At 48.6% G+C, this 15,594-nt stretch overlaps 1 protein-coding gene across 1 annotated transcript in view; it reads right to left on the reverse strand.

The window, feature by feature from the left end:
- The window catches only part of Cxcr5 (C-X-C motif chemokine receptor 5), a 14,821-nt gene extending 14,238 nt beyond the window's left edge, over positions 1-583 (reverse strand). The window contains exon 1 of the mRNA XM_050156195.1: positions 495-583. Within this exon, the coding sequence (XP_050012152.1) occupies positions 495-554 (60 nt within the window). The 5' untranslated portion in view covers positions 555-583. The remainder of the gene's footprint in view (positions 1-494) is intronic.
- Between the last annotated feature and the right edge of the window lie 15,011 nt (positions 584-15,594).

Here is a 15,594-nt window from a genome sequence, read left to right on the forward strand (position 1 = left end):
CCCCACCCCCCCCCCCCCAAAAAAAAAAGAAAGAGAAAAAAGGAAGCTTCTAGCTAGGTGTGGACTCATGCCTTTAAACCCAGCACTTGGGCAGGAGGATCTCTGTAAGTTCAAGGCTAACCTGGTCTACAGAATGAGTTCCAGGACAGCCAGGGATACACAGAGAAACCCTGTCTTGAAAGACAGAGAGAGGAAGAGAGAACTTCTGAAATGCTTTGCCATTCTAACCCAAAGAGACAAAGAGAGGACTCTCCATTGAAGAACCAAGAGGGGATGTGGAACCTCATTCTCTGCCTGCCCTCTCCCTCTGGTATCTGTTAATAGCACCACATAGTAGACAATAAACGTCTAAAAGCACAGGCATCTGTACATTGGCCTGTGTCCTACAATCCTCGCGGAGGGATTCCCAAGCTGTGCCCTCTCCCTTGACACAGAATATCTAAAATCCCAAGCAGGACCTGGACAGCAGGGCAGGGCACCTCCTGCCTACTCACCAGGTCCTCCAGGTTGTTATAGGTGCTGAAGTCCGTGTCCAGGGTTAGTGGGTAGTTCATAGCTGCAGTCCTGCGTCACCAGACTGCTCACACCACACTGATGCTGAGAAGCTCTGTGCTGGTGCCTATGGAGAGGTGGCAGGCGTCAGCTGCAAATTTAAACAAATGAGCTGCGTGCTGTCTCCTGGGGCTGTGGAGGGCTTGCCACTTGCCTCTCAACTCATCATTTTTTTTTTCCACTGGGTCTTTTTTGTTTTGTGTGTGTGCGTGTGTGTGTGTGTGTATGTGTGTTTTTCCTTTATTTTTTCTTTCTTTAAAGAAAAAGGGAAACTCCCTCACAGCATCAGCACTAGTCAAGCTTTTCAGCATCTTTCCTGGCAGCTGTGGTCTGAAGTGGGCCAGGGGTCTGAGGTGAAGGGCGGCCTTTTGCTCCTGCTCACTGGCTCTCTATGAGGGAGGCACACAGACTTGGGAAACTCCTTACAGAAAGGGACAAGAAAAGAGTGTTTCTAGCCACCTCTAGGTCTTCACTTTTCTCGTCATGGGGGTGACCGACCATACCAGTTTGCCCAGAACCAAAAGGAAGTCCCCTGTCCTGGGAAACCCCTCAGTCCTAGGCAAGCCAAGGCACTTGATCAACCTGTTACTGCCATCCATTGGCCCAGCCAGGAAGGAGTACCCCCTCCCCTTACCTTTTCAGCTCAAGTATGGAAGAGATAAGCTAGAAGTTTTCAAGGGGAACAACCCTAAAATAATACTAGAAGACCAAGAAATGAAATTACCAAATGAAAACACAACATAAACGCAGCTACGGAGCCATGTTCTGACTCAGAAATAACGATGTTCCGCCCACAAACAAACTTGTAGACGGTCTGGCTAGAAAGGACCTAGACTACCCCTCCCTCCAATTTTGCACAAGAGGTCCCTGTAGGAGAGAGAGAGAGAGAGAGAGAGAGAGAGAGAGAGAGAGAGAGACTTATCCAGGATCCTATAACACATCCATGGCAGCCATCTTGCATCCAAGGGTCCTGACTCAGTATTTATCATCCTCTGATCCCCAAGGCAGCTGGTTTACAGACTCACAGCAGCACCTGCTCTTCCTCCTGCTCTGTCCTGTTACCCTGAATGTCACTTCTTTCATGAAGACCTGCGGCAGACATTGATCCATTTCCCCTCCAGGTGGGTTTTTCTTCCACGGTGGTCTCGTTTCCTGACTTGGTCCACAATAGTGTAGGACTGGACCCGAGTAGGACTGGACCCGAAGGTGCCTACATATGGTATACTGGCGTGTTTTGTTTAGGTTTTGTGTGGGTATGTCTATGTGTGTTTTGTTTTGCTCTGCTCCAACTTTGTAACCATCCTCCCCTTCCAAGCCCAATCCCTACCACCGTGTGGCAGGCTGTTTCTCTACTCTGCCGTTGCCATCACCCTGCCCCCCACCGCAGGTAAATCACCTTTCAAGGGGATCCTATCCTGACCAGGGTTCTCCTTCACCATCTCCAGAGCCCAGTCTCCCCTTTTCCAGCCTGCACACCTTGGTTAGTCCCACCCTGTCCGCAACATAAAAAACGTCTTCCTGAAGGTTTAAAGTGGAAAGACTTTTAAGCTCCATTTGGACTGTCTCAGTCTCTCCCCTCTCGTTCCCTACCAATAGAAACTGCTCTTTAAAAAATTATTGCGTTTTTATTTATTTTAGTGTGTGTGTGTATGTGCACATGTGTGCGTGTTCTTGTGCATGCGTATGTGGGAGAGAGCAAGCGAGCACCTGAGGGGGCCAGAGGAAAGCTTGTGAGGGTTGGTTCTCTCCTTCCACAGTGTGGGACCTGGGAATCAAACTCAGGTGGCCAGACTTGGCGACAAGTGTCTTTATCTGCAGATCCATCTTGCTGGCCCCAAAACCTTCCCTTGAGGAAGAAGATGGCCAGGACAAGGGGCTGGAGCTCTTGGCTGGTACTTCTAGTCCAGCATCCATCTGGGACACTGTCTCAGTGCCTCCTGAGTCTGGAAATGACTAAACAGTATTTGTCCTTCCAACGCTACCCCACGTCGTCTTGCTCCTCCAGCCTGTACGCAGGGTAGCGTTTGCTGCCTTGAACACTCTGCACAGAAAAAAAAATACAGAACATGAGACTCTCCTAGGCATGGAAAAAGACTTTGAAAGCCAGTCAGTCACCCCTCACTCTACTCCTACCCCCAGGGAATGCAAGAATAGAAGTCACTGCATCTTCATCAAACAACCAGCCACGGGGTGAGAAAGTCACTTTATGAAAATGCTTCTTCAGATGTAAGGGTGAATTTCTGTCACCGTAGCGCTTGTGTGTGTGTGTGGGGGGGTAAGGCAGAAGGATTGTGAGTGTGGGGCTAAAGTGGACTATGTGGTTAGACCCATCCAAAAAATGAAAAAGAAGAAGAAGAAGAAGAAGAAGAAGAAGAAGAAGAGGAGGAGGAGGAGGAGGAGGAGGAGGAGGAGGAGGAGGAGGAGGAGGGAGGGAAGAAGAAGAAGAAGAAGAGGAGGAGGAGGAGGGAGGGATCTTGTTTCAGAGTGGGAAGGTTTTAGTATTTAGGGTTAGAAACTGACTCTTCACGCTGAGTCAAAATGTATCTTCTTGCGATGTCCCAGCGGTCCTAGGGTCTCACACAGGACCATGCAGAATGTCTCCCAAGTGACCTCTGCCTACAGACATCATGTGCTTGTGAGTCTCCTGTTTTGCAAACCCATATTCTAATGTCTTCAACTAGTTTTCAAAGAACTGATTTCTGGGTCCCTTATCAGTTTGATTTTTGACCTCTGGGTGATTTCCGGTCAGTAGTCCAGGAAGTCTGTGGCTAAGATAAACTCTAGGAAACTGAGTTTCCTTGTTAAACGTATTTAGTTGCAATTAGCATGACCATTCCTGTGGGCTCCTTTTCCTCTTAGTGGGTTTCATGCTGATGGTTCTAACCTATCATTTGATTTTATAACGGGAAACTTGTTGCCTGTGGCCGTGATGACAACAAAGAAAAGCCATCGCTGGGGCTGGTCACTTCTTGATAGGAGCTCTTAGCAGGACAAAGCCAAAGCCAACATCTTGCTTCATGTCCCTGGACACCTCAAAGCTCTGAGAAGACGTCATAGAATAGGACCCAAGTTGGGAGTCCTATTAGGGAGGGGCATGATGGGGGGAGTGATGACTAGGATGGAGGGCAGCATTAAAAAGTGTGTGGATCCGGGCAGTGGTGGCACATGCCTTTAATCCCAGCAACTGAGAGGCAGAGATGGGCAGATCTCTGTGCATTTGAGGCCAGCCTGGTCTACGGAGTGAGTGAGTTTCATGACAAGCTCCAAGGCTATACAAAAAAAAAAACAAAAAAAACAAAACCCTGTCTCGAAAAACAAAACAACAACATAAACAAAACCAAAACAAAACAAGACTTGATTCCCATCGTGGGCCACCATTAAGAGGCGGTAGAAGGGAAAGATGTGGCTCTGTTGGTGAAGGGAGCGCTTGTGGAGAAGCATGAAGCCCTAGCTTCTGTCCCCAGCGCTGTAAACTGGGAGTGGTGGAACAAGGCTCTCAGCCTAGTACTTAGGAGGGAGAAGCGGCAAGATCAGAAATGTAAGGGTTATACAGGGAGTTTGGGGCAGACTGGGACGTACCGATCAAGCCTTTCACAGAAGAAGGGTGGTAGAACGCCTCGAAGACGTGGTGCTCGGGCCAGCAAGATGGCATATGTAGTGTGGAAAGGCTCTTGCTGTCAAAAGTTCTAGCCGTAAGAATCATACGGTAGGAGAGAGCCAACTCCCACAAGTTGTTCTCTGGCACGTAAGTGTTGTTGCATGCATGCACGCATGAGCGTAAGTGTGCACACACACTGAACGCAAACGTGAAGGCTATTTTGGCTGTCACCGTGACATAACTTGGGCACATCAATTGAATTTACTCCGTTAGGTTGATCTGTAGCAAGTCTGTGGGGTATTTCTTTTTTCCTTCTTTTTTGGTTTATTTTTATTATTTTATGTGTCTGAGTGTTCTGCCTATTTGTAAGCCTGTGTACCGAGGAGGTAGCAAGCCTCCATGAGGGTGCTGGGAATCAAACCTGGATCCTTTGCAAGAACAAGAGCCAAGTCTCCAGCCTCAAGGGGTGTTTTATTGATTGTTGGGTGATGTGGGAGTGCCCAACCCACTGTGGGCAGCGCCACCCCTGGGCGTGTGGTCCTGAGAGACACAAAGAAAGACAGCTGAACCTGAGCCTGGAAGCCAGCCGGTAAGCAGTGGTCCTGCCTGGTTTCTACTTCAGTTCCCGCCTCAGGTTTTTGCCCCAGCTTCCCTGGATAATGGCCTGTGAGACAGAAGTATAAATCGAATAAACCCATGACGTTTTATCACAGCACCAGCCAAGCAAACTAACACAGTAATAAAGATAAATAGGTAGAAATATCGATAGATAAATAAAGAGGCAGGGCCTAAAGCAGAGCGTGAAGGAACGTGGGTCTGTAATCTTAATGCCAAGAATGGAGTGTTGAGGCAGAAGCAAGACTGTCTCATAAACACAAGCCCAAAACAAAAACAAAAGAAGAGGTGGGCCAAGGGAGGTTCTGGGCAAGGTAATCCCCTCTAAACACAACTTTGCACAAATGGGCCTCCCTCGCCCCTTGGTTCTGCCATAATCTGCTGCCACAGGCCCAATTAAGTTAGCTGGGGATGGACTGAAACCTGGAAACCGTGAGCCAAGAGGAGCCTTTGTAAGCCTATGCTTGCAGATAGTTGTTACGGCAACAGGAAGCTTTCTGATAGATCACCACAGGCTTTTCAAACCCTCAGAAGAACCGCAGCACTGCCCACGCTGTGGCCCTTGATTTAAAAGATGTGAAGGCAGACGTTTCACCTATATATTGCAATCAGCTGGGATGGGGCCCTTCCAGGCAAGGCCGTCCAAATTGTATTTCAGCTTGCTGTTTGTGTAATCCCCACACAACTCAAAAGTGTGTGATTTCTACCATGTGGATGGCCTCTGAGGTTGAGTGGTTTTTTTTTTTTCCTCTTGAGACAGGGTTTCCCTGTGTAGCTTCTTGAAGTCTGTCTTGGAACTCACTTTGTAGACCAGGCTGACCTTGAACTCACAGAGATCCATCTGCCTCTGCCTCCCAAGTGCTAGAATTAAATGCGTCAACCTCCACCACCCGACTGAGGCTGAATTATTATTTTTTTCTTTCAGTTTATTTATATGGTGGATTACATTGATAGATTTTCGTATGTTGAACCAGCCCTGCATCTCTGGGATGAAGCCTACTTGATCATAATGGATAATTTTTCTAATGTGTTCTTGAATTCGGGAGGCTGAATTATTGTAGTCTAGGTTTCTCACTAAAATGACCAGTTGCTGACTTTGCCAGGGCTGGATTTGTGTCTGGGCTGGGTGTGGGTGGCTGCTTAAGCAGCAGCTCAGGTGGATTTTTCTCAGTAATTACGCCTTGCTGCTAAAGGATTCTATTACATTTTCATTTGTTCCATCTACTAGATATAATCACTTGTATCCACAGGAAAGTTAAACTGTTTCACAGAGGCTTAGAGTGTTGCTGGACAGAGTACATCCCCATCTGCCTCAGCCTTTTTCTTTTTCCTTTTTTTACCCTTCTTTTCTGGACAGGGTTTCTCTGGGTAGCTTTTGAGCCTGTCCTGGAACTCACTCTGTAGACCAGGCTGGCCTCGAACTCACAGATATCTGCCTCCCGAGTGCTGGGATTAAAGGCGTGTGCCACCACCATCACCACCGCCACCACCACCTCAGACTTTTATTAGCCTGGAGTGTTCTTCTCCTGGGTAGAGAGCTCATTGTTTCTCTGGTGGGTCACCCGCCTTAGGTAGAGTGGGTGTCCCTTCAAGTCCCCGGGAGAGATCATGGTGGTTACATAGCATTCACCAAATTACAGCTCTACAATTTTCAAATTTAACTGTTTCTATTTATTTATTTGTTGTGCGCTGGCGGGGTGTGTGTTGTTTTGTTTTTTTCCCCAACTGTTCCGGAACTAGCTCTTTAGACCAGGCTGGCCTCGAACTCACAGAGATCCGCCTGCCTCTGCTTCCCGAGTGCTGGGATTAAAGGCAAGCACCATCACTGTCGGGCAAATTGAGCTTTTCTTGATCTTTATATTTCATTTAATCAATCTTTCTTTCTGTTTTTATTTTCCAAATAGGCTCTCACTATGTAAACCGTCTGGCTTTGAACTCACAGAAATCTATCTACCTCTGGCTCCCAAGTGCTGGGATACTGGGCATGCACCATCAAGCCCTACTCACCCTTTTCCCCTTCAGGACTAGAGGTCAAACCAAGAACCTCGCATATGTTAGGCAAATGCTCAGAGATGCCTCCCAGCCCTTCACCTTCACTTTTCATATAAAACTATCCAAACACCTGTGTGGAAGTTATGGGCATGTTCCCTGCCATATCTGGGGGCTGGGGGTGGAGAAACAGGCCCTCCTCCTCCTCCTTTTCTTCCTCTCATGATTATGATGAGAATGGCTTGGAAAGGCAGAGTCTGAAGTCAGCTCCACAGGCATCACACGTGAGAACACCGGAGGCCACACAAGACCACACAATCAGAGACTCCTCTTTGTGAAGGATACGTACTTTCCCGACTATCTCAGGGGAAAACTATGGCTGACCCCTCCCAGGGGCGCTTTCTCGGTGCCGTGTTCCATGCACGGAGCTCAATTCTTTATACTCTCGGTCCCTTTCATCCTCCACGCAGCCTTTAAGTGTAATAATTCTATCACCACATTACAGACGTGGAAAGTGAGCTTCAGACAGCAGTAGGAAGCAGTCTGAGGAGTAAGAGCTCGCTCAGGCACCGGGACCCAAAAGCACCATCAACACAGGAAGTGGGTGGTAAAGGTTGTCTTCGCTGGGAGCCAGTGCCCACGCATAGCTCTCTGTAGGTAATAGGTAGTCTGCAGGGAGGAAGCCGGTCCGGGTGCTGGGCAGGCATGTCAAGGTTACCGTAAGGTTATGGGCACCGTGTGTGTATCCGGGCACCTCAGCCCGGGGCAGACCAGGATTAGAGACTGAGTCAGAAGCCTGGTCAGGTGTTTAAGTACCAGAGACAAGATGAAACTGGGGGCAGCGTGTCTAACGGGGGCGGGGGGGCAGCGTGTCTAACAGGGAGGGCAGGACAGACGTGACGAAACATTTGTACATGTATCTATACTTGTGATGAGAATACTCTTCGTGGTACCATGTCAAGCAACATGGCTAAGTCAGGTAGGATGGAGGGTGCGTGGGAAAGAGGCACGCAGACTTCTCTCCCAGGAGAGCTGTACGCGAATGGTGCTGGGTGAGCTGCGAAGCTGGGTGATTGCTGGAAAGATGTGACTATGACAGCGAAGGCCCAGAGGGATGGTCCAGAACTTCTGCTTTTCAGCAAGGGACAGCTTTGCCCAGTATTCTAATGTACACTAAATACCAAAGGAAGCATTCCTCCGACAGCGGTTCTCACACCCCATGACTCAGTAACCCGGAGGGCTTAGTAAACACCGTGGCTGGGGCTAGCCAAACGGCCGACTCTGGCAGTCTGGGTGGGCGTCCGAATCCATGGGTCTAACATGCGTCCAACTGAAATATCGCCCCAGAAAGTTGGCACCCTGGACCACACAGGACCTCCGTGTTCACAAACGCCGTTGGGTACGCTTGTTATGACATAGCTAGTAGACAGGCTGGCACTCCCAGCCCATCCCCACAGCACTCTCAGCCTCGCCACGCAAAGGTCACTGCAGCTGAGACTTTTCTAGAACAAGGATAACACCTCCCACTACTAGCACAACCCAACAGTTTCTTTCCCCAGTACAAGCTTCCCCCGGGGCCCACTCTGCTACAGCTGAGATTTTTCACCCTGGTCCACAGACTCAGGCTGCCCCACACCTCTGGTCCTTCTCTGGCCTACCTTAGTCTCTATTGTATTCTGCTGCTGTTGTCTTAGTTACGCCTGGACATAGGTGTGTGCATGCCATGTACACACGTGGAGGTCAAAGGGCAACTTGCAGGAGTCAGTTCTTCCACCGTGTAGGCTCTGAGGATTGAGCTTAGGTTCTCAGGGTCGGCAGAAAGTACCTTTACCCATTGAGTCATCTCATCCACCTTGTTTTGTATTTTTTTTTTGTTCGTTCGTTGGTGTGGCAAGATCTCACACTTTTGTCCGTTGCTGGTCTGGCCTCAAACTCATGGCGTTCCTCCTGCTTCAGCTCCCCACCTGCTGAGGTTTTACAAGTGTGGGACGCGATGCTTGGCTGCAGCGTCTGCTCTAACTGAAGGTTTAGTCTTTGCTAGTTATGTCGTGTATCCTGTTGCTTTGACTGTGTGACCCGTAGTCAGAAAGGGGTAGCTGTCACGCATGCACTTGTGTCGTAGGGTTGTCGTGACCCAGAGCTGCTTGAGGAGGGGGCGCTTTATTTGCTTTATGTATCCTGAGCCATACACAGTCCATTCGAGAGAAGTCAAGGCAAGAACTCAACCTAGGCTGGAACCTGGAGGCCAGAGCTGATGCGGAAGCCAGGAAGGAATGTTGCTCACTGGACTGATCCTCATGGCTTGCTCAGCCTGCTTTTTCTTTTCTTTCTTTCTTTCTTTCTTTCTTTCTTTCTTTCTTTCCTTTTCTTTTCTTTTCTTTTCTTTTTTTCCCAAGACAGGGTTTCTCTGTGTAGCCCTGGCTGTCTTGGAACTCACTCTGTAGACCAGGTTCAAAATTAGAAACACAACTTCTCTGTCTCTTGTTTGCAGTAGGTGATGTTTAATGCAGAGACGACTAACTGGTCACAGAGCAGAGAGTAAGCTCAGCCCTCAGTGGGGCAGCAAGGACAGCAGCAGCAACGGCACCTCCAAGGCTCGGGGAGCATCTCAGAAGAAAGTGTGGAAAGGGAATGGGGAGCTGTGAAGTGAGATGCTGTCTTGGGCGTGACATGGCTGTGACAGTCCTGAGCTCACTGAAGGAGGTCTGTCCATGACTGGGCCCATAGCATCCTGTCATGTAGGAAAGAGGGGCTCTGAAGCCCCCCTCTCTGAGGAGCTATGGGCAGTTGATGGTTGTTGGGGAAGGAGGCGTTGTATTCCTCAGTGCTGACTCAGCCACTCCTAAATGACCCCTCATGCATGCTCATGCCAGTGTCCCAATTAAATGTGCTCACACGCGTGTGCATGTACACACATACTCACACATGTGTGCATGTACACAGAGACACGCACAACGTGAAAGCAGGAAAGAGACCTACTGGGAAGAAGAGGGGCCTTGGTGGGGGGAAAGGTGTAAGGGATGCTACTGGGGGAATAGGATCAGAGCAGATTAGATATGTCTGAAATTGTGAAAAAATAAAATTTGGAATAATACAGATGTATTATGTATTGGGAGACAGAAGCAGGTGAATCTCTGTGAGTTCTAGGACAGTCAGGGCTACATAGAGAGAAATATAATGTGTATGAGTCTTTTTTTTTCCAAATAGAAGTCATCTGTAGGTACAAATTGCTTTGTACACACTCTCTCACACACACACACAATTTTCAAACGGGGATTAGATCAGGCATGGTGGCTCACATCAGTAATCCTAGAACTAAAGAGACCGAGGCAGAGGATTGCTGTGAGTAGTAGGTCAGCTTGGGCTACAGAGTGAGACTCTTATTTGAAAAAAAAAATTAAAGGAGAAAAAGAAGGTTGGCGCAGGAAGGGAGGTTAGCTAGGCTCTGAGGAAAGGCCTGGAAGCAGCAGAGGGCTCCAGAGGGTGGCACGCATCTAAAGTGAGGGGACAGAGAGCAGCTAGGACGGGCTAAAGCAGGTCTAGGATTACATACAGGAAAGGCCAGGAGGTGAGGAAGGTGGGGTCCAGAGGGCCTGAGGGTCTTGGGATCACAGAGGAGGCAACTGGGAATATGGCAGAGACTTTACTAATGAACCTCACAAAGGCACTGAAATTCGGGGAGGTAAATTTGAGCAGCCTGACCTCCAAGAGCCATTCATTCATCGCACATGACAAGCCAGATTCAACAGTCCCCCCAGATCAGTTGCCAGGGAGTCGAGGCAGCGAATCCTTTGATAACCTGGCAGTTGACTATTCCTTGGCCTGACCATTCCAGGCACTGACCAGGAGCTGGGAAAGTAATGAGAAACACAGCCCCACTCGGTGTAGCCCCTGCGCTGCTAAGGAGACGCACATTAAACACAAAAACCATGCACTTAGCGCTGAGAGCAGGTCATAACATCACTGTAAAGGCCTATGTATTTCTGTGGAGAAAAAGGGCTGCGTGCTAAGAGAAGCAGCAACGTGAACTCAGTCTTCATAACCTAGTAACTGGACCGTGATCCTCCCAGATTAATTTAGGGTTTTAATGCTCTCTCAGATTCATTGCCTCACAGAGGACCCCATCCCAGTCTATTGGGAAAGCCATTTGGGAACTCTTAGCATATTTTCCTTAGGAAGGAAGCTCCGGAAGACCTAAGTCTATCCAGCTAGAAGATTCTCCTCTGGCTGTGATGGGGGCCTCTGCTAGGCTGAAGGAGGCAGCTAAATGTCTGACTGACACTTCTTTTATTTGAGACAGTGTCTTACTACATACAGCTCAAACTTGCCTTGATCTCCTGGTTCTCCAACCTTGGCCTCTCCTCAGTTCTGAGGTCGCATTTTGAGGCACCATGCCTGACTCCTGAGGATTTAAGAGAGACGGAAGGGTACAAACTCTGGCTTTCCCGTTTTTAGTCCTCAGAGCCTTCACGTGAGGTTAGAGAGAGGAGCTGTGGTCAGTGTCAGGGTGGTTAGAGGCTTGGGCCTTGGGTGAGCCAGAGTAGGGCAGGGGGGAAGAGGTGACCTGGAAGCAAAGGCAGGAAATGGCTGAAAGCAGCTTCCTGATGCGGTTGTCCTGCAGTGAAAGTGAACCAGGTCCCAGGTGGAGGTGACAGGCCAGCGAAACTCCTCACCGCATTTCGGGAGCTGGTGAGGCGGCCCACCTGCCCTATCAGCACCTTGATCATGGCTCATGAGAGAGAGGTTTCCAAATGACTCGCTCCTGCTGCCCCAGGAAGGAAGTGCTCTGGGCTGCAAGTGGGGGCCCAGGCGTGTGGGTCAGGCGTTTGAAAGTGAGTTAGTGATGACACAGCAGCGGGGGACAGGGTTGCTGACGCGGTGAGATCGGCTCTGCAGCTGGCCTTCCCTCACAGAGGGTCACGGTGGGAAGTCCTGCCAACAGCTCCGGGTAAAAATGACAGACAAGGCCAGCTCTGTGACAGGGCATTTTAGGGCTTCTGTATCTAGCCCAGATTTATCACTTTTGTTTTTCAGGTAATAGATGTTTCGAGAATGTTTCCTGTGTGTCTCCACATTTATACCCTGTTTATCAACATCCCTTCTGCCAACCAGGACTCAAACGACTTTCCCTTTACCGATGTCTGTATCTTTCCCCTCTGCACCTTTGCTTATAGGTTGTCCTTCTGGAATCCGGGAAACATATCTCCACACTCCTGCATGTCCAAAGCCTAAACAACTTCAAGACCACTTCAGTGTCACCTGCTCCACAGGCTCCGAAGTCACGGAGGCACCTGCCCCACTTCGATCTGGCCCTTCACCGGTATTTCTCACTCCGTCTTCTATTCCAGTTACTGAAGAATCGGATACGCTTACTAGGGTGTTAGAGACTCTGGCGGCAAAGCCATCTGTGATCATCTTTTCCCTCCTGTCCCCAAAGTTTTACACCCAATAGGTACTTAATACTCAGTGATTCTCTTTGATTGACCGAGTGGGTGGATGGATGGGTGGATGGATGGATGGATGGATGGATGGATGGATGGAGAAAGAGAGGAAAGGGGAGTGCAGGTAGGACCCATGGAGGAGGGGAAGGAGGCCCAAGAAAGGGCGGAAGAAGGAGTCTAGTTTCCCGTGGCCCAGGCCTGTAGAACTCATGTTGGGGCTCCCAGCAAGGTTGGGAGTTAGGACTTAACCTTTGGACGGAAGCTTTGGTCGTCAGCACCCATGATGCTGGGCAAGCGTCTGTGCTCTTCCTCATGTGCACCTGATGCAATCCCTACCCCGGAGTGTGCGCAGTATCTACTAAAGGCTGGGCAAGTGTGTCGTGAGTTACCTTTGCTGTAGAGTTATCTGTGTAGTTGCTAGTTGTTCCCCACTCGGTTAAAAACATTCTTAAAGGTTGCATTCACTTATTCCATTGCGGGTAGAGGGTGAACACCACGGTGTATGTGGAGGGCAGAGGGTAGCTTGTAGGAATTGGTCCTCTCCTTCTACCATGTGGGTCCTGAGGCTCAGACCCAGGCCACCAGGCTTGGCAGCAAATGCCTCTACTGCCTGAACCATCTCTCTGCCTTCCTACTCTACTCAGTCATCACAGTGCTAGGCTCACAGTAGGCTCACTAGTTCAACAAAGTTTGGTGAATGAATAGTTGAACACATGCACAATAGATGAATAGTAACCTCTGGGCTTTACTTCGGGGGCTGAGGTTGTACCTCAGTGGTAGAGGGCTTGCCTTGAAGGCTTGAGGCTCTGGGTTTGAACTCTAACAATGGTGAAAAGGAAAACTAAAACAAACAAACAAGCATAAGCACTCACCTGAACTCTTACTTCTCATTAAGCAAGGGGCCTAGGAAACAAAATGAACAAGACAGTGGTGCCGTCCCACAATCCTCCAGGGTCCTCAGCTGACCAGAGCAGATAGTTGTGAGACTAGAGCCAGAGCGTCAAGAGATGCTCAGTTTCACAGGAGAGCAATTGCCCTGAGTTGGTTCACCACAGACTCCCTGGTGCTTCACACTTCCCAGATGTGGGGTGGAGGAAGAGAAAGAGACAATGGACCAAGCACCATGACCCAGCCAGGTGACTAGAAAATGAACTTGCTCCCCTGGAGACAAGCTCTGGTCAGCTGCGGAGGTGACTCCTTGAGCTGGACCATGGGGAAAGGGGATGGGGAGTGCCTGAGGGTGGGAAAGAAGGAGCCTAGGATGGACCTCACCAACTCCCTACCTGGGTTCTTGTCTGAGGCAGGCTAACTGGGAAAGACATCAAAGAGAAAGTCTCAGAAATTCGCAGTGGCCCCAATGGCTACCTCTGAGATCCATGACCAGCAGGTGTGAGTGGTGGGTACCAGTGTGTGAGAGAAACCGACTTCAGTTGAGCAGGAGGGCACTAAGGAGGCAGATCTCCCTCCAGGCTTTTCTCCTCTGGGTACATCGGCCCTGTGAAGCTTCCAGAGATTGATAAACTGGAGGTCTCTAATGGCAGCTGCCTGCAACCCTGCTGGGCACAGGATAAAGGGCTCTGGTGTTCTTATTCCGTTTGCTCTCACCCGAGTGTGTCACTGAGCCATACCCTCCAAGGGCGGCACAGGCCTTCCTGAGAGCGCCACCGCTGTGGTTAAGAGATGCAGCCAGAACCCGAGCAGGGAGAGAAACCTGCTGCTTTGGGAACTGTTAGTTACAGACTGTAATTTGTTCTGTTGCTTTCAAATGGCTTCTTCTAATTATTTCTGGAGAATCAAATTGTGCAATATAAGCACACATGATTTTTCATTATTAAAGTTATTGAAATTAAAAACTTTTAGATTATTTAATTACTTTATGTGTATGAGTGTTTTGTGTCCATGTCCTTGTGTGCACACTACATATGTGTAAGTAGCCACAGATGCTATAAGAGAGCCTTGGACCCACCAGGTCTGGAGTTAAAGATGGTTGTGAGCCTCTGGTAGACACTGGGAATCAAACCCAGGTCCTTTGGAAGACCGGCCAGTACTCTTAACCCCTAAGTCAATTCCTGAACCCCCTAATTTGTTTTTTATATGTAGGGTATGTGCCCGAGTGTCTGTTTTTATGAGTATGTCTGCGCACCATGTGAGTACAGGAGCCCTTGTAGGTTAGAGGAGGGTGTTGAATGCTCCAGAACTGGAGTTACAGGCAGTTGTGAGCCCCAGTATGAGTGCTGGGAATTGAACCCAGGGCCTTTGTAAGAGCAGTAAGTGCTCTTAGCCACTGAGTTGCCTTTCCAGCCCGAGAATACATGATTTTTAAAATGTATTTACATAGGATTTTAAATTTTAAAGTTTTGTTTTTCAAGACAGGGTTTCTCTGCATAGTTCTGTCTGTCCTGGAACTTGATCTGTAGGGTTGGTCTCAAACTCAGAAATCTGCCTGCCTCTGCCTCCTTAGTACTGGGATTAAAGGCATGCACCACCACCACCCAACATGATTATTTTAATTTAAAAAATCATTTTTAATATGTATGTATCTGAGGTTTTTTGCCCGTATGTTTGCTTACTACATGTGTGATTAGTATTCCTGGAGGTCGGAACTGGGTATTGAATCCCTTGGAGTTGGAGCGACAGATGGTTTTGAGCTCCCTGTGGGTGCTGGGAATTGAACCCAGGTCCTCTGAAAGAACAACCAGTGCTTTTAGAGACTGAGCCATCTCTCCAGTCCCAATGGTTTTTAATTTTTAAAATTAATTAATTAAAATTTTTTTGAGGCAAGGTCTCTCTATATACCCATGGTTGTCCTAGAACTCACAATATAGACCTGGTTGACCTCATACTCACAGATCTGCCTGACTCAGTTTCCTGAGTGTTGGAAACCAAACTTGGGTTCTCTGGAAGAGTATTAAGCCCTTCTAACCACTGTGGTGTCTCTCTAGCATCCCAATATTTTATTCTTAAGTCAATATGAAACACAATTGTAAAATAGGAAGATCAGAGATGATCTTACAGTGAGCACTAATACAACTTCTGGAAACCAAATTTTTTTGTTTTTAGTTTTTGATGGTCTTTTTGATTTCTTGAGACAGGGCCTCAGGTGGCCCAGGCTGGCTTTAGATTCATCCTGTATCCAAATCTGTCATAGCTGGGCGGTGGTAGCACATGCCTTTAATCTCAGCACTTGGGAGACAGAGGCAGGCGGATCTCAGTGAGTTTGAGGCCAGTCTGGTCTACAAGAGTGAGTTCCAGGACAGCTGCGACTGTAACACAGAGAAACTCTGTCTTAAAAAAAAAAAAAAATCAAACCAAACCAAACAAAAAAAAAACAAAAACAAAAACAAACAAAAAACAAAAACCAGGCCAGGCAGTGTGATGCACACCTTTAATCCCAGCACT

Source organism: Alexandromys fortis, unplaced genomic scaffold (genome assembly GCF_014885135.2).
Source record: "Alexandromys fortis isolate MF-2015 unplaced genomic scaffold, M_Fortis_MF-2015_v1.1 scaffold_89, whole genome shotgun sequence".
NCBI lineage: Eukaryota > Metazoa > Chordata > Mammalia > Rodentia > Cricetidae > Alexandromys > Alexandromys fortis.